Source organism: Betta splendens, chromosome 3, assembly GCF_900634795.4.
Source record: "Betta splendens chromosome 3, fBetSpl5.4, whole genome shotgun sequence".
Taxonomy (NCBI): domain Eukaryota; kingdom Metazoa; phylum Chordata; class Actinopteri; order Anabantiformes; family Osphronemidae; genus Betta; species Betta splendens.
In genome coordinates this window covers 5,534,051-5,559,007 of record NC_040883.2, presented here as the reverse complement: position 1 = coordinate 5,559,007, position 24,957 = coordinate 5,534,051, and the positions used below count along the sequence as shown (strand labels likewise).

The 24,957-nt window shown below is 45.8% G+C and overlaps 1 protein-coding gene across 1 annotated transcript; it reads left to right on the top strand.

The window, feature by feature from the left end:
• Positions 1-281: 281 nt before the first annotated feature.
• On the top strand, positions 282-24,957 carry nkd1 (NKD inhibitor of WNT signaling pathway 1). The gene is made up of 10 exons (XM_029144603.3): positions 282-1,584; positions 1,690-1,722; positions 1,932-2,071; positions 14,253-14,310; positions 17,523-17,626; positions 17,755-17,850; positions 19,154-19,301; positions 20,146-20,227; positions 20,624-20,751; positions 21,240-24,957. Exons 1-10 carry the CDS (start codon positions 1,560-1,562, stop codon positions 21,770-21,772), a joined length of 1,347 nt encoding a protein of 448 aa, XP_029000436.1. The 5' UTR covers positions 282-1,559; the 3' UTR covers positions 21,773-24,957.

Sequence of the window (24,957 nt, the reverse complement as noted above, 5' to 3'; positions counted from 1 at the left end):
ACCAGGTATCACTTACATGTTTGAAATTTGAGATTACCAGTTGGGAGTGTCTTCAATGCTTTTTAAGCAGGTCTTTAGAAAGTCTTTGCTTTTGTTTTAAAATTCAGTCCTTGATGACAGAGTTTGACTCTAAAATTAGACAGTCACACTTGAAAAACATTGCACCTTTTAGGATTTTATAAAAAAAAACATATTATATTAATGCACATGTTTTGTTTCAGATTTGCGCAGTGAATTAACCATTATGTGAATACATTTAAAACACAGGATTAAAAATGAGGGTTTTATCTTGTTTCTCATACTGAAATATTATTTTTCAGCATTTTAGAACAATATGAATAAATAGAACAGCGTTACCAATCCAACAGTCAGATTTAATTCTACACAAAATAAAAAAAATCATGGCCTTTATCGCTTTCTCACAAGATGATGCTCAGCATGTATGCTGTCACATTGAGCTACTGGCAGCGTGGCATGATATGGCACAGTGGCTGCTGTCTTTTCATATATTTGAAGACTTCAAAAGATTGTTGGGCTGCTTTCATCTGCTGCATCATCCCAATAAGGCTGTGATTTCTAAACCTTATTCTCAAGTGAAAGGCCCCAAACAGGCACTGACCACCAAGCCTAATATCTGTGGGGATTATTGCTGATATGGGTCATTATTCAAATGAACAGCTTTATAGGTCAAGAGAGATAAAGACTGGTTGGGACAGTCATCTAATTATCCTGATCTATCTAGGGCATTCATTTATGCAAAATTATAAAAAGATCACTGCAACCAATTTCTTGTAATGCAGCTAATTAAATTTACAACGGATCCTAAATCACCAAGACAAACGATTTAAGTACAAAAAATAACTTAGTGTTACATCAAGTGTTTTGTTTTCTTTAGATTAAGTAAAAATACTAAAAAATAATGACATAATTTGGACTAACTCAGGCCGAGGTGGTTGGTATCAGACCTGCAATATATACTTAGTATAATTGTCAATAATTTACGGAGATGTTGACAATCAAAGCATTTGCATTCATTTGCTGGGGTATCAAATATCTGTAAGGGGCTCAAAATGTTTTCAAAGCGACCGCTGCACTTTGAATGAAGGTAAGAGAGGAGAAAGCGCGACGAAAACGGTCAAGCGTCAACGATCACGGAAGTCAAAAAGGTGTGCCGACGTTTCATAATAAAACATTTTCCATTAAAATAGAAGTTCCTTTGTTTCAGTGCAAATGTTTTGTTTTGTGAACTATAGCCATAACGCGCATTGCAGCAGCCGTTCGTAGCAGACATTGTTAAAAAATAGCTTTTCTTTATTTTTACTGACCGTAAATGTCACGGTTTACACTGAAAGTCCTGACCGGAAGTGGCACATTTCTATTTGTGCGCGTCCTCTCGGCGATCAAAGGCTCGCTCCGCTCTCCAATCCCACAGACTTGTACTGAGCGCGGTCTGCCGTCGGTCTCCACGGACGCCCCGCGTCTGGATATCGTAGCCTGTTTCTTTTTGCCTTTGGATTATATTCATCGGATGCTTTTCAACTCCAACTCGATGCATAGAAATGGGTAAACTGCACTCGAAGCATGGTAAGGTTGGTCATTCCTGGGGGGAAATCACCGCTGTAGCTGTTGCGATACTTTCGAGTAACATGATTCATTGTCTTATTTCTTTCTTTCTGTCTGTCTCTGAAGCCGCAATTTGTAAACCGAGGGAGAGTCCAGAAGGTAAGCGCACTTGCTTTGTTACTCCGTATTACGCGCACGCACAGTATTTCCAGAGCAATTCGCTGACTTTGGGAACAACGGGGCAGTTTTCGGAGCCAACTCTCGGCTCGCTCGCGGCGCGACTCTTTGAAGGTGGACGTAACGGCGAGCGCCGGCGCGGCGCGAGGCAAACCGTCCGTAGTCGCCGCTAACGCGCTTCTCCGTTGCAGGCGACAGTTTCGTAGTCAATGCCTGTTTGGCGAGGAAGGGGATCGACGACTGGCTCGTGAAGCAGAAGTACTACTGCACGAGCGCTCGCCTCGAGCCGCAGGACTGTCACCCCAAGAATAACTGCGGTTTGACTGCCCGGGTGAGTACGAGCTTTGCGTGTTTATGGCGAAGTGGCGCAATAGAAGCGCTAAAGCGTGTTGGAAAACGGTTTTTCAGGTCTCTTCGTGTCGCTTGGTTTTGGTATTTTACCTTTAATTAAACTGTGCCCAGTGCGCTTTTTTTAACTGCGCGCGCTAAATTTTATCTTCCTTAATCAAACGTTCTGGAGAAGTTTGCGAAAACTTAGTGGACAAACTTTGAGCGATGGTGGTGAGAGGATTGTCCTCATATCGTGACCCTGCTTCACACGGTCTACCTGCAAAACCACAAGCTGGCGCCCTTCGAGACGCTCGTGCATTTTGCTCAACGTGACAACATTAAAATGAATTATAGCACGGCGTTGGTAGAAATCGCAAGCTTTCTGGAAGGATTTTTAGGTAACAATAGATCAAGCTTAAGTTGAAAGCATTGCATTGTGACAGTGTGGCGACAACTATGGATTGTGAAAGCTCGGGGAAAATGTTGGAGGTCACGCTTGTTTTGTCTTTTGGCATCGCCGTAAACACTGTGCTGTTGTTGTCATGTGGGGAAATCCTTTGGAATTGCTTCAGAGGAGCCTTAAGCCTCTTTGGTTAGCAATGCCTTCCTCAAAGGCGGCATGTTTGTGGAATTGGAGCCTATGGTGAAAAAAAGGGGAAATCGCTTCTTCCACCCGATCCTGAGACAGAAACACATCTGTCGATTCAGAATTGGCTCTTGCATTTTGACACATTAAAGTGCCTATTGTGATACTGTAAAATATGTGACGGCTCCTCTTGTTGCCCTTCATTAAAATAATCTTATCAGAGACATGAAGCATTTTATCTAGTAATAAACAGATAATTTTATTTTGTGTTGTTCTACTTTTATAAAAAAAAAACAAAGCAGACAGTCTTCTAGCATATACCATGTCATAGCATGCTTTTAAACCGATTATTGCACAAACAAGACCCAGCTGCACGCACTGGGTTGGATTCTTGGAAAATGAGCCTTCGGTATGAGGATTTATGGGCATGCTGGTGAAGCGATGGCAAACATCAAACTTCGTCTTAGGCAATGATTCCAGCCTCGGTCGGGTCCAGAGTCCTCCACTGTGTGCGCCTCAGCCTCGCCTACAGGGCACCCTCAGTGCGAGTAATGACAGGGGCAGTGCGTCTACGGCGATGTGCAAGTGTGCTTCCAGAGTGCTTGGAGGTTGCTGGCTTTACACGCAGCACCCACATGGTGTTAAAGTTGCTAATCCTGACTTGTGCCCAAAGCCGCAATAAACATTTTAATGTAGTAACATTATCCCGCTCGCGGCAGATGCCGTGTCTGCAGGACATTTTTTCCGGGACCGGCCCCGTGAGAAACACCTAAAACTATTTTCTAGAGCTCGCTGACGACTGGTGCAGCTTTGTACATGGTCGCTTTTGTGTTAAGTTTTATTCATATGCTTTGGGCACTTTAAGCATTTAAAGAATGTGCAATTAACATAAATGGTTGAGACCAAAACGAACATTCGCCGCTTTGTTCCTGGAACTATTTATGTGCGTCTTTAGCCAACAACAGTGGTGCGTGCAGCTCTGGCCCAGGATGGAAAAGGAGCCCCTGCTGAAAGGGCTGGATGGAGTTTTAGGTCTGGGTCCCTAATGGCCTTTATAGCTCAGAGGGAAAATTAATACATGAAAAAGGTTTCTGCCGTTAGTGTTTATGAGGTTGCCTTTTCCTTTGTTTGTAATTTTTGGATCCAAATGGATCCAAAATGTAAATCGTGCTAAAGTTTAAACCGTTCGTGTCAAGTTGTACCTTGAATCGGTAGTTGCTGTGAGTAAGCGCGTCAAAAACAATGTTAGCTTCTGTACGTTATGATCAGATGGTTGAGCTTAAAGCTGATTTTTGTGGCGGGATTCACAGTCTCAGCAGCGGAATGAGTCCTGATCATTGACACCCTAAATAAAGATACGACTGTGTTATCGATTTCTTTAAAAGCTGTTCCGGTTGCATAGGATACCTGGTGGGACAGCTATTTATAGATGGGAGCTCTCCTCCAAGCTAGTCTAGCAGAATGCAGGCTGGGGGTTAACAGTAGCTAGTTTACACTTGGAATTCTTCCGATCCAATCTTTTAATTAACCTCCATGTATTGATTTTGCACAAAAAGAAGTCCGCGAAGGTTAGATGATGTTTCCATGCATGAGCGCTGTGGTCAGATGCAGCGTTAGCGTGGCAGACAGTGAGTGACGGCTGTGGGCAGGTGGATCTGTGGGTCTGGACACATGTGATCGGGGTCATGCGAGCCTGAGCGCCCCCCCCCCCCCATTCCTCACCTACCCATGAATTTGATATGTGACGCGCACCCTTCCGGATTCTGATGCTGACATAGACATCGATAGGGTGGAGAGTTTTCACAACCCATTACTGGGAAGTTCAGATTTCTGGTTGCTTCATGAGTTTGACTCTCGTAGCGTCCGTCCATTAGGTTTGATGTTTAACTTCTAAAATGATCAATTCAAAGGGTTTTCGGCTTTCTGAGCCTAATAATCCCCGCCCCCCACTTCTCCCTTCTCCCCTCCTAGCCTCCATCTGTTTCTTGCATTTAGCCTGTGGGCCTGTTTGCTTGTGGTTGATGAAATGAGACTGCATTTGAAGTGGGCCACTCAGGGAGGTGTTTGTAGTGACACTGATGGCTCCTCCTCCACTGTGAAGCCCTACCCTCTGTGTAGTAAAAGGAGCCCCTCCACCCCTGGCCTTCCCAAGCTGCTTCCAAAGGTCTTTTTTTTTTTTATTTCTTCTTCTATCAACTTGAACTGAGCGACGACAAAAAAGCAAAGCGGCGTCTGATGACAGAAGGCAACCAAGATGTGAATCACAATGAAACTTCTACCCCCAACCCCCTTGTCTCACAGTTGGTTGCCAGCACTCTGATTTCCTTTTTTTTCAAAGCATAAAGGTTTTTCTGGAAGTAGGCCTAAAGCTTTTAAATGCATTCCCTCAGCCTCCGAGTCTGATAAAAGACGTGGCAGGTTTTGCGCCACCTTCGTTTTTCACGTCTGCTGTTCTGCTCCCTCTCCCCTTGTCGCGTTCACAAAGCAAGGGCTCTTGTCTAGAAGCCTGAAAGCACCTTTCAAATGTAGACTCCTCTTCCTCCGTCTCCTCTCCTTTCTGTTTTCACCATATGCATTTTCTTTTCCCACCGGCTGGCCTCTTGTGCGTGCTGCATGACGTATGCCCCTCTCCCACCAGAATCTACCCCCTCTGTGGTCCCAAGGGACTCAGGGCCTGTTGTTGCCCTTTGAAGAGGCTGGGAGAGAAGTTTGGAGCTACACTCTGAAGGGAAGAAAGGCCACTGGGGAGGAGGGGTACCACCTGGCCATAGCGGGGCTCTCTGATTTTTTTCCCCCCATGAGAAGATGGGATGGAAGTCCTGGGACGACGTGCATGTAGCTGTGGGACTGGGAGGTCCGAGGACATGCAGGTGGCTTTAATGTCACGCCCGGTATCGCATGTCACGCAGATTACTAAAAGCTGGAGGAGTTCATCCTGTGCGTCAAAGCAGAGCGGCTTTAAAACAATGATAGTAGTTTAGACTAAAGTAAAGCTCTTGTGCCATGTAGACATCCGATCGGGTTCATCCACCTTTCTGTTTCAGCTAAAGCATCACCTATCCGCTCCTCTGTGTATTCCCTTCATGCCATTAAACGTAGTACGTGCTGTTGTGGAGGTTTTTTGCCAATATTCGCAACATGTTTAAAGTTTGTATGAGCAAAATATTGTCAGACACCACCACTTGTAGATGTCAATACAGCCAGCATGTTTTGGCATTTGGTGATAAGGAACATATGTATGTATGAAACTTTTCCTGTGCATGCGAGTGTGTAGCACGTCTGGAGTCAGATGTCCGGATGCACTCCAGAGATCAAAGGCTTCTGCGGGAATGTGCTCTGAATCTCAGGGGATTAGCCGCTGAGATTGTGCTTTGTTTCCCCAAATATATGCTCAGCTCAGGAGAGCTGTTGATCAAAGTGTCTCTCACCACCCCGTCCACGGTTCCATTTAGGCTGCGGGGTTTTGTTCCACACTTGAGGGTGGCATTTATTTGAAGGTTTTAAGCGAGATTTTGATTTCGGGAATGTTCACTCAGGTTCTAAGGAAATGGTTTTAAAAGCACTAGGAAGGTGTTAATTTCTAGTAATAACAATTTGTGATTAGATGATTTTATTTCGTCATTATCTAGTTAATAGTTTTGTATGGTTTACTTTCGTGAACGTAGTTCAAAATGAACACACATATACAGTATGGCAGGGCTATGGATGGGTGGATGGGGTGGAAACTGTAAAGCATGCGATGGCGCTGGGCTCCTCCGTGCCCATTTCAGTCACCCACTTAAAAGCTGTGCTGAAACGGGCGTTTAAGTGTTTAAACCCTGAATAATTGTCGCTTGTTTGTTTATCTCGCTTCCCTGCGGGTCGCGCGCCGGCCCGTGCAGCGAGAGCTGCATAATTTGACGGAGCGCTCAAATTGGCTGTCGTATTGGGCGAGATCAAGATCTGCATAAAACTGCTATCAAGCTCTCGTGAGAGAACGCACACGCACGGGAGCGTGCAAATCCCTAATATGAGAATCCATTTATGAGAGATTTCCTCCCGGTCGATGCGGGGGAACTCCAGTGATGGACTCGACAGCTTCGACGGTCCCCGCTGCTGTGTTTATTCTCCTTGTGTGTGAGAGCTTTGGTGACCAGAGCTTTTAGGCCACCCGAGGTATCAAGAATGGAGGAAGTGGCCTTAGATAAACAGAGTGGGGAGAGCATTGTGCCGTCCTCAGACAGAGGTTTCAGGGCTCTACAGCTCTTCCTGTGGCGCCAGGACTGGAGGAGGTCTGGATTGTCTGTTAGGGGATGTTTTCGGTGGAGGAAAGCTAAACAGAGGAATAACCCTGGAGAAAGGAAAGCTGTCCTCCCCTGGTGTGTTTATGCTCCACAGGTGGCACAGCCAAGGAAGGCCTTCACCCAACCAAGTGCTCCAAAAGGCCCATTTGTCTTGTCCAACCAAACCTACCACTCCCCAACTCTATGTTGTTTGAAGAAAGTTGATGAGAGATGTATGTTGTTTTAGAGTAGCTCTATAGTTCTAGTTTAGAATGATTCTGACATCAACAACAATGTTTGTCCCTATTGGGGTAAAAATCTCCTGTTGTCTTATTTCTAATATTAGATATGTGCCCTCCCTTCACTTAGTAAGGTTTAGGTGATTTAAGTTTTAAGTGTCCCTAGTTTTGCTCCATGCCCCTAACCTGATGTTGTGTGCACTAAATGCTAATCTGCATATGTGCATCAGTCATACAGTTTGGTACCAGTGTGAGTAACACGCTTCTGCTTCGTTATGGTGTTGGACTGACACAAGCCAATAATTCCGCTCAGCTATGAATAGAAACACGCATCTGGCACCAGCACACTTGCACAGTATATAGTAGTTGAAGTGTCTATTTCTGCTGCTGTGTTTACTCGCTAAGTCGAGGCACACTCTGTAATTATGAAGACTTTGGGCCCTCAGTTAAAAAGGTCAGATGTGAGGGATGTTTAGAGGTAGTGGCTTGTGGCTGTGTGTGTGTGTGTGTGTGTGTGTGTGTGTGTGTGTGTGTGTGTGTGTGTGTGTGTGTGTGTGTGTGTGTTTGACATGCACACATCAGAGCTCAACCTCACACATGGTTCCTCTAATGGTTGCATTAAAAGCCTGAGTAACCTGCTTATTGTTACTAAGAGATTGTGGCTATTTATTGACTACTGTTTTGTGTTTGTTTCGCTTTCCCTGTGTTTGCAAAGCAGCTGGCTCAACTACTGACTGCGTGACCCTACGACTTACACAAACGGCTCAGTATCCTATTAAGTATGTTTATGTTCGTAAACAAAGGGCTGGATCAAATAAAAGCCACAAGAAGAAAAGACATTGATTTACTGAATTAGAACCCAGGAACTTGAGGTCATGTCTGACTCTATTGTCTGAGTAAAGTGCCTGTCACTTTATCGTTGCCCTTGAGGCAGACTTGACATCTAAAACCCTGCTCTTCCCACACTTTGTAGCACTTGACACTGGCGTCTGAAGTCGCCCAGACGACTGGAGGACTGTCTCTCCTCTAAAGGACGTCTGACTAATTGCTAGCACCGACTAGAACAGACACACTAGCCCATATATACAAACTCTTGAAGGCACCATTGCCTGTTTTTACTTAACCTAAAAGGCCACTAAAGGCACATTAAAGTTGAAAAGTTAAAATTTTACATGGTTCTATCACACTAGGATTAATGGCAAGAAATACATTTGTTTCTAAACATTTGCCGGTGAATGAACCATGTTATGAATTTCTGATTGTTCACATCTAAGACATTATTAGAACTTAAAACCACTTTGAAATGCTTCTCCCGTCTTTCTCGCCATTTGTATTACTTTAAAAAAGAGCTTTGATGTGAGGGCCATAATGTTGTGATGTGCTGCTCTCAGAGGGCAGAGAACATTGTGAGGCCTCCATGTTTTGGTGGAACTACCCACCTTTTCCTCCTAAACCACTAACTTCTCTAACCTGCTGTTGGCACATGTTACTTCAATACCTGAGGTAGACGTTTAGAACATGCATTAGAGAAGCTGTTGTCTTTTTGGTTTTTACCATTCATTTTACTGTCGAGTTTAGAGGGAAAGTTAAAAAGCAGTCCTGAGTAAAGCCCAGTGTTTGTGTTACTGCACACACTCGGAGCACTCTCAGCAATCGGCTTTTCTAAAAACCGCTCGAGGGGCGATCACGCAGTTCAGCTCTTGATCTTGACACTGGTATCCTCTTCCTCTCCTCCTCTCTGGTGAGATAAGGCTTTGATAAACAGTGTGATAAATGTTAATTGCTGTGGTTACATATTTTTCAAACGCTAATAAAGGCTGTTACTTTGAGTAACAGGTAGGGCGAGCGCCCGAGGGCCCGGTTGAGTTGTTAAAGCTTATCGTTGCAGGTGTAAAAGTTTTGTAAATGGGTCATTAAAGTGTTAGCCAACTTCACACATAAAACACAAAAAGGGAGAGGGAGAGGGAGATTACTTCAGATCAGCATGTTTCTGAAGCATAGCGATGAGGGCTGTAAATCTCTGCTAATATTCCACTAAGCCTTTCAGGAGGCAGCCTTTGATGTTGGTGAGGTAATGTGACCAGCGGTGTTTGCAATGTTAATCTGATGTGGAGGAACAACTGGTGGCTGTGCACCATCGCTACAAGAGGAAGCCGTCGTGTCAGGCAGGTCCACAACAATGAATTCGGAGCGCAAACAACACGTGTGCCAGAATTTACTCATCCACTCCATTCGCACAGACACGTGCCTCCGCAGCCTCTGATCTAGCGAAGTCAGCGAGTTCATTTACACAGACGCACAGTATAATTTGACTTAATATACGGTATGTCGAAAACCACACCTCCTCCATGTGCAGGGCTTCATCGTATTAAAGCGTTTGTCTGGTCTGTGTGTTTGTGTATGTGGAGAATCTCTGCATGACCTGCGCCGGGAACTACAGTTAACATGGTAAGCCCTCTGGAATGTGCTGCCTCCTCAAACCCCTTAAGTCTTGGTGTTGCTGACCGTGCGCACTTTAATCATAGAACTGCCTCCTCCAACCTGCCTAGTGATGGATTCCAACTCCACGGCTATAATTTCCTTCCTGGGGTACAGGAAGAGAAGTGGGTGTGCCGTGACGGAGGGGTGTCGGGCGCGGGGCCGCCGAGTCTGCAGCGAAAGTGTCTGCCTTTGATGCGCCCGCTGCGACGGCAGATCACACGTTAGTTTGCTGCCCACACAGATTCGAATTGACTCAAAGGCAAGTGTTCAAAGTTTAAAGCAGTTGTGTCTTTAACCTCTGCATTCAGCCAGCTTGTCCACTCACACATAGACTCACATTTCCTGTTAAATTATTTGTGCTCTTTAGCGTGGACCCCCCTAGGGCTCATGGGAAATGTTGTTCTTTGGTATTTAATACTGTGTGTTTTTGTTGAAGGGTTCGGTGTAAACTATTTATGGACTGTGACCTCTGGAAAGACATTGCGTTTTTTAATCCAAGCCATAAAGTTACATTGTAAATGACTTTCTCGTATCATCAGTTTTGCTTATTTGTTTGATTTCTTCTAAGCTTTGACATATTCGATGACCTAGGCATCTGCTCAACTGGAGCACATTCAAGAAAGTACCTTAATCCATCATGTGATAATGAGTTTCCCTCTGAAATGAACAGATTCATGTTTTTGGCAGGAGAAACGCTGCGATATTAATTGGCCGTGGCTCGGTCTGTAGGCGTTGCCTCAAAATCTTCCCAATCTCCCCTCCCTCCACAAATGGGTCTGTCTCGCGTCAGCTTTGCTATGCTATATGATTATCTGAGATCTTTATTTGATGTGTGAAAACTGATCCCCTTTGAAGCCTCACTCAGGCAGCGCAGTGCTTCACTACCTCACATCAACACCCTCTATCTTGGCTCCATCTCTGGGCGTCATGTTTTACTGCTGTGTCGCGCTTTGAAAGAAGCTGCTTAATGTTGCCAGAAGCTGAGGGACACTGCATTGTAAAAAAAACAACAATAAACCTGCAAAGAAGGGACCCGGGTCTTGACAACTGCCGATATGCTCGTCTCGTCTTTCTCTTCCAGCAGGACACCACATTTATAGGATAGGCGCTGCTCCAGACCCCAGTAGTTCTGAGGGGTCTTTTATAATTCCCACCAGTGTCTCTCAGTTTACTCTTCTAGATGCTGTAGGTGGGCGGTGATTTCCTCTCCTGGGGTCTTCTGTGAGTAACACTACACCTATAAGCTCATTTGCAGCTCTGTTTTTGTTGCTTTACTGCTCGGTTGTCGACATCGGGACTGTGTGTTCTGTAGACTTTCCTAGAGTTCCCATGTTCTACATCTGTTTTCTCCATAAGTCATTCATGGACTGTAGCTAATGGCGGCTGTCCAGGTTACATTAAGTAAGTCAGAATCATTTCATTTGCCAATTGCACTTAATTATTCATGGAACAAAGTGCAGCGGCCTGTTGACCGCTTCAGTGTCCCATAACGTACCTAATGTGTATCCAGCATGGGTCGTATGGGCTTCAGCCGTTGTATTTGCTACTTGGCTAAATGCTATTTCATATGCGTTGCTCAGTATGGTGACTGAGTGTTGGAGGCATGAAGATGCTTTCTTGTACTGGGCTGGGTGGGGGGACGAAGCAGGAGGCGCCGAACCACAGTCCTAATGAGATTTTTCCTGGGTTTTGATGGAGTGCCAGTAGTACTGCCATTGCTCAAGAGGCCTGCCTCCGCTGAGCCCTGGCGCGCGATCAGGGGGAACTGTCGTCGGCTGCATAAATTGTCAGCCTGTGCGGCAGGTCGCGGAGGCAGACAGCGTAGAGACCGAGAGGCCTTGTGGGACTTTCCCACAATCACAAACAAGTATATATTACTTGTGTTTTAATATACCCGTTTGCTTTCACAGAAAAATGGGCCCAGTGGGTCCCTGTGTGCAGCTCCAGAGTAGGGATGACGCTATAGGCAGCTGTCTCTTAACTCATCCAGTCAGTCCAGCGCCAGCATGTGCTCTCTCACTCTCCCACTGTCTGTGCCTTTCAAAATAATTTATCCAACATCATCATGTGGTGATATTAACTCTGGAATACAACGTTTATTTGATTTATTATTACATGTTCACAGACTTTAACTTTGGGCTGCATGTGGACAATGAAGAGCTACCTGAGATGAACAGATAACTTTATATATATATATATATATATATATATATATATATATATATATATATATATATATATATATATATATATATATATATATATATATATATATATTAGTATTATTGTATATAACAGTCTGTATGTGGTGTTAACATCATGTCTGAAAAATTGTTTAAGCAGGTGCAAAGTATAGTAGATACTAATGCCAGCACCTCTGACTGATAACTGCAGACATGCAGAGAAGTAACAGTTCATGGGAACTGTAGTAGTGAAGTGCTCACCATGAGCAAGGTTTCTGAAATACACGAAACAGATTGGCTTCTCTCACATGATCATAGTTTTCCATACATAACAGTGGTAATTTCACAGCACTCACTTCGTAAGTTTTCCCATTCATAAACTTGATCTTTAAGAGCCACTAGCTTTGTCTTGAGTCATTAGCGGAGAAAATACCAGTATCCTACTGCTGGTTTCATCTCATTTCAAGTCATAATAGAAAAAGTGAGTTTTGTGTGGATTAGCAAATGGTAGTGACTCAGCATCAACTTGCTGATTGTAACATTTTGTTTCTGTCTTTTCATGTCTACACTTGCGGTCAAACAAACAAGAATTGTTCCTGGGATGACCAGGCTTGTGGGAAAGGAGGAAATGTACAAGCAAACGCTTGTTATTTTTAGACATTTGAAACCTTTGCTTATTTAACCCAGGAGAATCACATCAATCAGTGCCAAAACCAGAAGCGCAAACGTCAACCGAAAGTGGTGATTCCTCTGCCATGTCTTCACATAACCGACTGGTGCTTAGCTGTTCATGTTTGAGTCCACTGATTCCTGGTGTAAATGGGAAGCCAATAAACAGTCGCTGGGGTTCCAGTGTTGGAAGTGTGTGATTGCGCCTATGTGCAAATGGGAAAAAAAAGCTTGGGATAGTTTCAGCGGAGCGGGATCCCAATAATACGGATCTCATCCATCACCACAGACAACAACCAATTAGCACATTCCTCAACCCCCTTGTTCTCATGTTCTTGGCAGACTCCTCTGTTTTGGATATTTAATCAAAACTGAAATACAATATAACATTGGAAATCAATAGACATTTAGTGTAAAGCATTAACATAACATTTTCATCATCATTTAGTTTGGGAAACCATGTGTCATATGTATGACTTATATATGTATAAGTCCCGTGTCAGTAGTGGTGATGAAGTGTGGTGAGCAGCTTGTATCTTATTTCCTGTATTTTACCTTAAAATTTGGTCAACCTTTATCTTAACAAAATAAGGCTGTGGAGACACAAAGTGCTGCTGGAGTTGTGCGAGTATGAAAGTGTTGCTCATACTAACAACACATACAGGTGTGACAGGCTGCCAGTTTATCCTGTAGTTACTGTAGCTATGCCAGTGGCCATGCACAGCAGAGCAGACCTTCTGGCACTGGTCTCCATATACTAGCATGAAAAATGGCACCTTCAAGGTTAATTATTACCTATTAATGTTTTGTCTGCTGGTATTAAATCCTGTCTCAGCACAGACACGTACACTGGTTTCTGATTTGACTGGAGTGTGTGCAGTGGAAAAGTGAAATGAGACGCTGATCCTCTGCAAATGTGCGTGTGTGTATGTACAGATGCATGAAGGTGTTTTCACCCTGTGAAAAATGTTTTTTCTGTCTTGTAGCCTGTTGTGCCACACAGTCATGCAAGCAGCCACTCATACATACGGCCATAATATGAAAGACTAGTAATAGGAGTCAGTAGTTTGTAGATTCTAGGAGGCAGCATTCCAACAACTCACTTAATGCAGGATGCAACTGAAATTTAGACTCGTAACCTTCTGATCTGGTTCTGATCTAGTAAACTATAATATGACAACTTGAAAAGATGCCTAATTTTGTTCCACCAAGCCAGGGGTCTTCAACTGATTCCGTCGAGGGCGCTAAGCACTTCAATGCAAGAGGGGTACAGTTCTCAAAAGTGCCGGGGTTACTGTTTACCAACTTGAGCGCTTCCAGGGCAAAGGGGCTCGGGTGAAAAAGGTCTGGGATAAAAACAAATTCTGTTGCCTGCCAAACTCTAAATGTCTCGCAGCAGCAACAGTTTGCCCAGAAATAGCCCGACTACCGGCCCTGTTTCTCAGAAGTCCCTGCAGGGCCCGAGGGCATAATTTAGAGACTTCTGTGCGAGTCTGAATTCTGACGGCCACTCTTATGCCTAGTTTGTTTTAGTCCTTCAATTACTGTCCTCTTAAAGTTTCCCTTTCTGTGAAAGCTCAGTGCACAGTTGTCAAACTTTGCTCATATATAGCTATGGAAACATTGTAATTTTCATTTGGACACATCATTCTGTGTTGGAAAGCTGTGCTGTGGATTTGCGCCGTTAAATATGTTTGTTTTTATGTGACAAAAATATGATACTTCTCCATTTGACTTGATCTATGTGTCTTTTTTGCTCTAGGACTCCATGGATGACCCATGTGCTGAGGGAATTGGTGAAGAACACTATCGTTTAGAAGGTTGGTTTCTTCCTCTTCATTGTCGCCAGTGCCTCGTTTCACTCTTTGCTTGGGTCTATTTTTCAGTTCATCCTCTCTGCTCCACATCTGTGCTCTTAACACAATGCGTTGGAAGCGGTCCCCTCGACCTTCCCCTTCTCCATCTCCTCAGACTTTCGTCCATCCCTCCCCCTTAGTACTCGTCTCCAAAGTGCCTCAGTTCTTCCATGTTTTCTGCACAATGTGGTGTGATCCTGCATTAAGGGCTCCAGCATGAGAAAGTCTCTCCCTCCCTTTTAAAATCAGGAGTGGACGTGAGGTGAAGGCTGAGCGTTGAATGGGACTGGCCCAGAATTTGGAAGCATGTTTTTTTTTTATTTTATCTACCTCAGAGTAGTGGAACAAAAGATGACTGATATACTACTGAGCATGAATTGAGCTTTAGGCTTTGGACTGAAAGACACATGCTTCTACTAATTACAGTATGGGCACTGTTCAGTTTCTGTTATTAACAGACACAAGTCTAGGTGATTTTTGTATTCATTCAAACTCTAAACTTTTGAAATTGTTCAGACTTGAAAATACAATAGTTTTTTCTACCTTAAAGAATTTTATTTGCAGCGTCAGAGGCAATGCCCTTTCATGAAAACAATAGATTAGAATCTGTAATATCTTGTGTAAATGCTCACATCATAAAGCATTTTGCAGCCTGCGTTTGGTGCCCTAAGAACTAGACTCTAATTCTTTGTATCTGCAAACACTTTTGGTTAATAAAGCTGATTCTGTTTCCGATTCTGATCCCATCTATTGTCCATAGATGTAAGTAACAAAGTGGAGTAAGGTATGAAAAGAGGAAAATAAAGAGATGGGAGATGATAAACAACTAACATACATGAAAGCCTCCTTTCCTCCGGGTTAAAGGAAGCGCTTTCAAAGAAAGTTTTGTGAAGATTAAAAAAAGAACTTGCAGGCAAGAATCGCAAAGGAGGGAAGAAGGGCTCAATGATGAAAGTGTTTTTAGGATACTTAACATTGATACTGCAAGCGTGCAAAAAACCTACAGGGGCTCTTTTTTATTAGGTTATTTTAACCCTTTTGTTAACGAGAGAAAAGTTTGCCAAAGTACATTGGGCGGCACTTTGCTGGTCATGGTGAGGATCAGCCCACGTTTTTAACTGCCTTGTTTGTGATAAGTTACTATAGATCATCTCATACGGTCCATCCTAACTCAAGAGAGCGGCCTGAGCGTGTCGGGGGACAGGCCCATTTACATGTAATGTGGTTGCCTTGCAAAGCTTCGTGATTGCTCACAGCGTGTGGCAGCCTTCCCGACCCGCCAACACCCGTGTTGGTGTGTTCGTACACCAACATAAGTCAGCGCATGTGTGTGTGCGTGTGTGTGTGCTGCTGGAAAAGTATGGCACAGAGGGTGCCAACCAAGGCTGCCCTCGTCTTGCCCCTCAGATCTGATGTGCAGCCAATTCGCTGGCGGAGGCTCCTCTCATAAAGAGCTGGTCTATGTCTGCTGTGGTGGGGGGAGGGCGGTCAGAGGGGAGGGGATGGGGGGGTTGGGTGATAGAAGATTACTGTTACTCCTCCTGGCGTTTCATTAGCTCTGAGATAAACATCTCACCGCCATATTGAGCCTGCTACGGAACAGATTTGTCCCCCGCACACAATGTTCCCTTTGAGCACCTCAGATGATCAAACAGCGGGACCCCAAAGCTGCTCCTCTCCAAAAAGTTAGTAAAAGCTCCCTGGGATGATGCCTTTCATTTCTGGCATTTTCTCCTGCCCAGGGATGAGACAGGTCTGCTTTGATCTGCTTTGGATCAGGAGGAAAGAAATTGGGCTGTTGTGTCTGCTCCGTTGGCGAGCAAACAAACAGTGTTTCAGATTTGACTTGGCTTAATTAATTAGTGATTCTGTTTTACAGCCGGTCTGATCCTCTTCCAAAAGGTTTGAGAATGGAACTTCAAAGTGTGGTGGGAGGAGAGAGGCGTGCGGCGATGGGGAGACGGAGGGGTGTGGTCTGCGTCGGCTTTATTGGGGGTGTGCGGGGCCCACTGTGCTGCGATTGGACGGGGAGGGGGCTGGAGCTTGCGCAATGACAAGTGACCAGAGCTGCTGGTGCATAAACGCACGTAGAGCATCCACGCAGCAAGGCGCAACTTCAACTATCACCGAACTCTACGTGTCGGGTGAATCTTGAAGCCTTGTGTTTCGCATAAATGCTGGATTTGGCAGCAGGGAAGGATCCGGTGGCAGTGGACCTGGGCTGACGTCCAGCGGTGAAACCTAAACACTGAACCAGACAGTGACAGTGACATATTTGTCCACAAGTGGCTCACAACCTAAATATATACTGCCATTAACCCCGATTTTAGTCAGAGGAGGTACCTCATTGCTGCGGATGCTATTTACCAATATAGACACAGTGTTAAAGCGCGTCATGTCTCACTAGCTTCCAACTTACCTCGCTCATACATTCCCAGCATGAAGCCGGTGCAGCAGTGTCTCACACTGAACCTGTCGCTGGCTTGCGTGGGGAGCGTTGTTAGACTCGACGTGGACGGGAACGACAGTGCGACAGATTAAGGCTCCCTCTGGACCGCCTCTCCGTACGCCCGTGTCGATGCTAATGTACAGTTAATGTCATCTCGTAAAGTGATGAGCTCCGCTGCACAGGGACGCGCACCCAGAGGCCTCTTATGGACCGTTTGATGCTCACACGCTGTTTTAGCTCTGCCGCTCTGAGTCTTAATGTTCTATCATGTTGTAGACGTGTTCTACCATTCAGTGTCATGTCTGGACTTTCCCTCTCAGTGGGATAAACCGTATGCTCAGCTTAAAGTCCATTACCATTTGTGTCGCTGATTAAAAAGCTGCAATAACTTGTATAATTGGATTATTATTGTTGTTGCAGTTCCAGCCTCAACATGTAATTACTGGTGGATGCACCTGAAAATAATTAATGATTTGGTTTCACTGAAGGGTTTTGGTTTGTAACGGCAACATTTAGCGCGTAGTACTCACTCGACACTTGGCTGTCTAGATCTATTTCCTTTCAGGAGTACTTGAATGTGTGACACATCTTAATTGCGACTGCCAGGCTGGGAAGTAGGAGCTTACAAGGAACACTTGAAAGCAACGATATATCCTCAGGTTATGACTGCACCCAACGTTTCAATCCTCAGGCTCTCCGTTTTATCTTTATATGTGTGTCGCTGCAGTGGCTTTACCCCCGGAGAAGACAGACAGCTGCTGCGTGGAGGAGAAGATGCAGGAGAGGGACAGCCAATCTCCCGCAGGGCCACAGAAGCAGCTCCAGTTTGAAGTGAGTGTCAACACCAAACAGGACGTTTATTACATCCCCCCGGGACGAAACTGGGGCAGTGGCAGGACACACGAGTGCACGCGCGCGTACACACCGGATGATACTGGTTGGATGCTGGGCTGTTTCAGGAGCTGGAGTGTGCTGTGTCTGTGGAGGAGGACAACCGCCAGGAGTGGACCTTCACCCTCTACGACTTCGACAACAATGGCAAAGTCACCAGAGAGGTATTGATCTGCTTTGAGTGCTTGATGTTTGAATGAATGTAATTCACATTAGTAGTTCTAAAAGAGTCTAAAGCATAACTAACTGGTTCCTCCCCTTTGAAGCATATTTATTGTTTTTTACCAATATTTTAAAAATAATATATACAAATAAACATTGTAAAATGCGCAACATTTGTGTAAATTCTACAAAACATCGAAACCATCCAATATCGTCGCTGTCAGGTTGTACTTGACTTGACTGTCGCCACACCCTAAAAGCAGCTAGAGCTCAACCGTCTGCGCCAGCCTCACTCCTCACAAGCCGAATTCTGCATCGACCGCGCGTTTCCGCTCCTGCTTGGTACCTTGTGGCTTGCGTCTCCCTGATACAGATCTGAGAGAACATCCAGAAAGCCCCGTGTTTTTTGAGAGCAACTTGAAACGGTGCAAAGAGACTGGAGCTGTCCTCTGTGTGGTTGCCTGTGCAGTTTTTTTGGCGTTGCCTGTGGCTCCGTGGCTCGTGAGACGCCAGGCGGCGGCTTGGAGGGGGGAAAGAAACGCTTTCTTCTCCAACTCTTTTTTTTTTTTTCAACCCTCCACTCAAATAAAAGGGAAAAGGAAACCAAAAATGACACAGGAAGCCTTTATTTTATTTCATTTTTTTTACAGTTTGTCTATGTCTGAAACTAGTATGTGGAACTGCTCCCTCAAGAATATATAATAGTCTTCTCTTATGAGTCAGAGTGGTATAGTGAGTTAAAATCATGCATCTCAAGTCTTTGTGTTGTGCTGGTTTAATTCTCAACAGCTTTGTCAAAGGAAGCTGTTATACTACATTTTTGCTCATCGTGTAAAGTAAAACACTGATCACTGATTCAGTGTCAGCTCAATTCATTGCAGGACCGTAGCAGGTGAAATTTGTATGGACGGCAGGAATTTAGCGTGCTATGAAAGATACAGCACATGTCCAGGTAGAGAGCTATTATCTCAGCATGTTTAGACTCTGCAGAGGGCGCTTTATGTGCATATTAACCTGTGCCAATGTGGTGCATTGCTTGTGAAGTCGGTCTTAGTCAGTGATGCATGTTGACCTGTAACAGATGTTGTAGTGGGGCCCATCCAGATGTTATCACAGCTATTTAATAACCACAGAGGAATGTAAATAGAGAGTATAGAGATCACAGCTGTAACGTCTTCCGCCAATACAAACATGTTGCTCTCATCATTTTTTTATACATTTATATGAATGCCACTTGATTCTTGACAAATGAAGCTGTGCATTACAGAGACCCTAATGAACTCTCCCACGACCCTCGTCCTGCAGGACATCACCAGCCTGCTCCACACCATCTACGAGGTGGTGGACGCCTCGGTCAACCATTCTCCCAGCAGCAGCAAGACGCTGCGGGTCAAGCTCTCGCTGGCGCCCGACTCCAGCCAGCGGTGGAGGAGTTGCACGCAGGGAGCGACAGGTAATGCTCGCACCGGCGAAGTGGGGGGGGGGCATTTTGGGCATTTTGGGCTTCCCCGTGTGTCGCCTGCCGTCAGCTCAGCCAGAGACGTATTTGTTGTCATGCGGCACGGCAGCCGCTTCAGGCCCGTCACGGCTTTGTTCTCTGCAGTCTTAGCGTCGCTCCATCTCTCCCACTCAATGGGGTTCATTTTTAATGATGGGGAGAGTGACAGAGCCAAGAGAGGGCCCCCTCCCTCAGCGCCTTCAAATACTCTAAAAGAAACCTTAAGAGATGTGCCGAGTCCTTTTGATAACCACAGCCATTTTTCTTTTTCTGCAAAGTTCCCTTTTCTTGCACTCCACTCCTGCCTCCCCCCCCTCTTCTTCTCAGAGCTGCCGGGAAAATATAGCTATGTTCAACTTAACTTTTCTCACTGACGACTTGGTAAACAAGTAGTCAGGGAAAAATATCTCAAAAAGTATATATTCCTGTGTGTTCGCGTCCTATTGTTTCAGCTATAAATATCCGTCAAAAGACTCAAACAGAGCAGGCTTTGAAAATATCGCCAGTTGCCTTCATGCTAATTTCAAACTGCATCAGATCTCGCGTTCTTAATAAACTATTTCTGAAGTCTGAGTGGGTTCTTTTTTTCCCCATTTCATGCCTTATAAGATGCTGCGAGTTGAAAATAGAATAAATGAAGCATTGTTGTTTTTCCCCTTCTATAGATCTTCAAAGTAAAACGGCAAAACAAAGGTTGCTTTCTTCTAAGGCTGGTGTGACTGTTGTCATGCACGTGTGTGCGTCGCTCCTGTGTGTCGCTCTCTTTCATAGTAGCCTCCTGTCTTTCACATATACACAGACGTGTCCCACCCGAGAGAGAAGAATGACAAGTGCATAGAAGACCCCAAGAGTGTGGACAAGAAGACACGAGCACTTTTAAGGTAAATTCAGCCCTCCCTCAATGCACGGCACTGCAAATAGATCTGTTTGTAATTATAACACAGATTTTAGCAGTTATGAGGGGAAGTGGCTGTTTTAGAAGGATTTCACACATCTGCAGTAGTGGTCTTACTCTGTAATTAGTTCTGCCCAAGTTTAAATTCACTATTTAAATGAGCAGCTAACGGTGGAAAGAAGGAATCAAACCTTCTGCCGCGCTTTTCAAATACTCCCAGTGGTTTAAACCTGTGATTTTCCAGTCCCAATCTCACTCCTCTGACGTTTACTCCGCTGCTGCCGCGTCATAAGGACCACTTGTACTTTCTCCAAACAACCACCACGTTGAGCCTCGCCGGCCCAAGCTGCTACCTAATGAGGGGTGCCGCTTGTGTCCACAGGCGCCACCACAGTGACCACCACACCCAGCCGGGCTGCCAGCGCCACTGTGTGGATGAGAACCTGGAACGCAGGAACCACTACTTGGACCTGGCAGGCATCGAAAACTACACGTCCCGCTTCGGAGCCGGTGAGTGGACCGGTGCCAGGGGTGTAGAGGGGGCGAGGGGAGGGGGACGCCCTCAGTGCTGTAGCACCTGCTTGGAGCCGTTAGGTAGGACTACTGGCCCACTGAGCTGCTCGCCAGCACAAACGTCTGGGCGCGGGCAAGCACAATGTACCAAGTGTTCAAGGCCAGAGCCCATCAACAGAACGGGCTGTAGTTGGGTTTAATAAGAAGCTGCCTTGATCTGATGCTCGGTGATGACATGTGAGTATTTTAGTGTTGGTTCTGTTAGGAAAGCGCTAACAGAGTTCTGCTCTGTGTCATGAGAAGAGAACAGGATGTGAAGCTGCCAGATTCTTATCACAGAGCTTTCTGTGACTGATTACTGTGCTGTTGGCACAATAATTTGCTTGTTTATGGGTGTAATAACTTCTACGACTGGATCTTTGTGTCTTTGAACTTTGCAATTCATTGTTGATGCTTATGACCGCCCCGTCTGCTCCGCCTCACAGCTCCGGCCGCCGAGCCAACGAAAGCAGAGCCCCAGACGCGCGCATCCAACCAAACCCGCTCCCGATCGCACGAGCCCGAAAACGGCCACGCCCACTCTCACCACCGCCGCTTGCAGACCGTCGTGGACGCCGTCGCGCCGGACTGCCTCCACCCTGCGCGCCTGCGGGGCCAGGACTCGGGGAAGCACGCCCTCCGCTCTCCCAAGACCCACGGCCGCACGCCCCCCGCGCAGATCAGCAGCAGGGTGATGAGGAGCCGAGGCGCGCCCCCTCCCCCGGCCCTGCCTAGCCAGACCACCCCCCACCAGTCCACGGCCCCGTACCGCAAGCACAAGCAGCGGTCCAAGGAGAGCCAGGGCTACCGGGCTTTGGGCTCTCTGACCGCTGCAGGACCAGTGGTGGAGAGGGAGCAGGTGAGGGACATGCCCAGTGTGCTGCTCTATGAGGGGAGCCTGGCACAGGTGGTGCAGCGGCACGAGCACCACCACCACCACGAACACCATCACCACTATCACCACTTCTATCAGTCCTGAACTCAGCACCTGGAAAAGGACCCGCGACGTGCAGCCAGGTCTGCAGGCACGAGCCTGCTCCCTGTTCACCCTGCAGTGGCTTTGTTTAGGGCACAGGACGCGGGGTGGAGGGGGAGGTCCGATGTTATCAACCAGTGTTATACAGAGGATGGACATATGTAGGCTCAGACATGCGCTGGGACCTGGGGCACCTGGGGCTCGAGCGGATGCATGTACAACTGGGACCTTCCTCCTCCCCTCGCTCTGTATCCCACAACTGCTGAACTGTGCGGCTCCGAACCAGCGCCGCAACCCTTCCGGACCGATGAGCCAAAAAGGTTTTTAGGGAACAGAAGGGACCCGTGGACGCAAGACTGTGATGTAATAATAAAAATATATGAAGGAATATGTAGGAGAAAGGGGAACGGGGCACGGTCTGTGTATATGTGTCTATAAAGGGTTGTGCAACGGTATGAGCACAGCGAGCGTGTGTGTGTGAGAGTGTGTGTGTGTGTGTGTGTGTGTGTATGCATTATTGTTAGAGTGTCACGACACTGGTATCTGTTGAAAACCACTTTGAGTGCGCTCATGGGTGCGTGAGTATTTAAAGCGGGCTGTCAGGCAGATATAGTAAGACGAGAATGAAGACTCTGGATATAAGCACACGAACCACCATAAGCAAAAATGGGAAGGACAGAGATGAATCTTGCGAAACATAAGAAAACAGAGATCCCAAATCTGCTGCTACCTCTAATTTTATCCTAATTCTCCTTAGTAGTGAGTTTGACTGAACATGTAGAAGTTATTTTCAGTTGAAAGCATTTTTCTAAAAGGGGAGGTCACGATCAACAGCGCTGACAGCTCCTCCGTTCTATTACCTAACACTTACTGTACATATGGTATATTGTTATAAATTTTGTAAGCTTTATCGATAACGTGATATCTTTGTGTTCACAATCTCAAGCTTATATGTTTGTTTCCCTTTACACGCATCTAAGAACACTAGGAGCCTCATTCTGACCTATCATCTGTTCATCTGTGTTACTTTTCTCAGTCTCACACTCGCTCTTCAGCTGCATAATTGTGTCATAGTAATTAGGGCTGAATGGCTTCAAATCCCATCCCTCGGCGGTTCTTTTTAGCTCCAACGCCACATCACATACAGGTTTTACAGTTTTTTATGAAAATAAAATAACCTAAATAAACCTGAATGTAGTTTTAAATATCTACTGCAGCGTATTAGTCTTGCTATAATTGCTCTTTTTATATATAATCCGTACTTTTCATCCTTCACCTTTGTTTCAGTCCAGTGACACATCATTTTCATTTCATCATCATTCCATTTCAAGGTAGTGGAGATACATACATGCATATTTAGCTTGAAACCCTCAGTCAGTTAATATGGTACATTTCAGTGGATCTGACAGAAGGCTAAAGGTTTTTCTTTTAGTTGCTTTGCAGAATGTGCGCCTAGTTAAAGATATTCACACCAGGGACCTGCTCCGGGTCTGGCCCCGGGGTCATGCGGCTGCTCCCTCTGTTTCCATGGCATCTTCCTGTCCCCCAGCTGTCAGCAGGTCTTTCACTGTGCCGCCATGTGGCCTCGGTGCTCAGCCATAAAGGCTCTGTTGGCGGTGAGGTGGGGCGAGGGCTCTTTCAGCTGTCTCATTCCTCTGGTGCTGGATAACACCGGGCCCAGCTCACAGTCTCCTCTGGACTCATAACTCACCACTGCTGCTCCCCTGCCAGCTCTGGGGACTGTCTGCGCCGCCTGTCCCATGATGCTCCATGGCTCCTACCATAAACATGCAGATATGACAGCATCAGCACTTTGCTTTAATGATTTATAATTTCATCAATCCAAACTGTATTATCGTGCTTGAACCACCCGCTCTGCGTTCGCCCATGCGGCGTGTGCCGTGTCAAGAATTCAGCGAATGCCAGTCTCGCCCTCAGACCTGTGGCGTCCTCGCAGCTGCAGACCGTCCTTTAGCCGAGGCACCAGTCAGACGGCTCGTCTCACGGGACCTGGTGGCGAAAGCGCCATCCTTCACAGAGGGCGATCACAGCTGCGCGCCCATACCTCAGCTTCCTCAGCTGCTCGCTCCCGTGCTCCGCCACTTTGCTGCTGGAGCCCTCGTAACACCGTGACCTTTCTGCCAAAGCTTTCATTTCGCCCAAAGCAGCTCTGATACCGGCGCACGGTGCACCAACCCCGAGTAGTGCAGACATGGTCATCTGTGTGTGCGTTAGAGGGCAGCAAGGAGGCGACTGTTCGTCCCACGGGGTGGTCGGATTCGACACGGTGAGTCTGGGCTTCTGAAGGAAATGCTGTGAAAGGCCTCAGACCTACAGGCAGGTGGAGAGAGCTTTTCTCAACACACAGCTCCTTGTGCCGGTCCTGCTTCACATTCATAGAAATGCATGAAATGTACTAGAAATGTACCTTCATTTCTTTGACAACAGAGCAGAGTCACTGAAATAACTGGAGGTGACTCGCTTTGCCCAAGAGCACAAGGCAGTATTTGTTACGGGGTGGGCTTTTGTCTCACAAACCTTCCTGGAGGTGAAACCCTACCACTGTCACACGTGTCTTACTCCGTTGTTTCCCTCAGTTGTCAGCAGCCAGGTTATCAGCATACGTTGTATTTTGTTTATCATGTAAGAATGAGTGTTACTTTTCATTTCCGAAAATGGAACAAAACAAAATCAGATGACACACCAGCTGAAGCACCATCTTCTCTTTTTTTGTTCTTGTCAGTATTCAAAGCCACGACTCCATGTTAAGGCGATACATAATGCCCATGCGTCAACTTCGCTTAAAAATCAGATGTATATAGTGGACTGCAGAATTGTCAAATCAGCATCATGTAGAACAAATATAAGGATTATTACAATTAAAGGTCTGTCAAACTCATTTCCACGCTGTCAGATAATTGTCCTGTTACATGTTATATTCAGCCTCCCTGATATCAAGCTAACGTAGCTCCCTCTAACTCAAGCTCTTCTGTTTTGACACACTTTTCACTTGAAGTTTGTTGTAAAAGAAAATTGCTTAGCACTAGCTAACCCCCCCCCCCAGTGTTTTTCATGACCTTGTTTAGTTCATATAGATTGTATTTGAATCATTTCTTTATTTATTTGATAGCAGATCTGTGCCAAGGGAAAACCCCTTTTATTAAAAGTATGAACTTGTTCCATATAAA

Bases quoted from the DNA above. Each gene is read 5' to 3' on its own strand.
- nkd1 (XM_029144603.3), top strand. From the start codon at position 1,560: ATGGGTAAACTGCACTCGAAGCATG. The intron at 19,302-20,145 runs GTAATGCTCGCA...ACATATACACAG, and splicing joins TTGCACGCAGGGAGCGACAG to ACGTGTCCCACCCGAGAGAG. The intron at 20,752-21,239 runs GTGAGTGGACCG...TCCGCCTCACAG, and splicing joins CACGTCCCGCTTCGGAGCCG to CTCCGGCCGCCGAGCCAACG.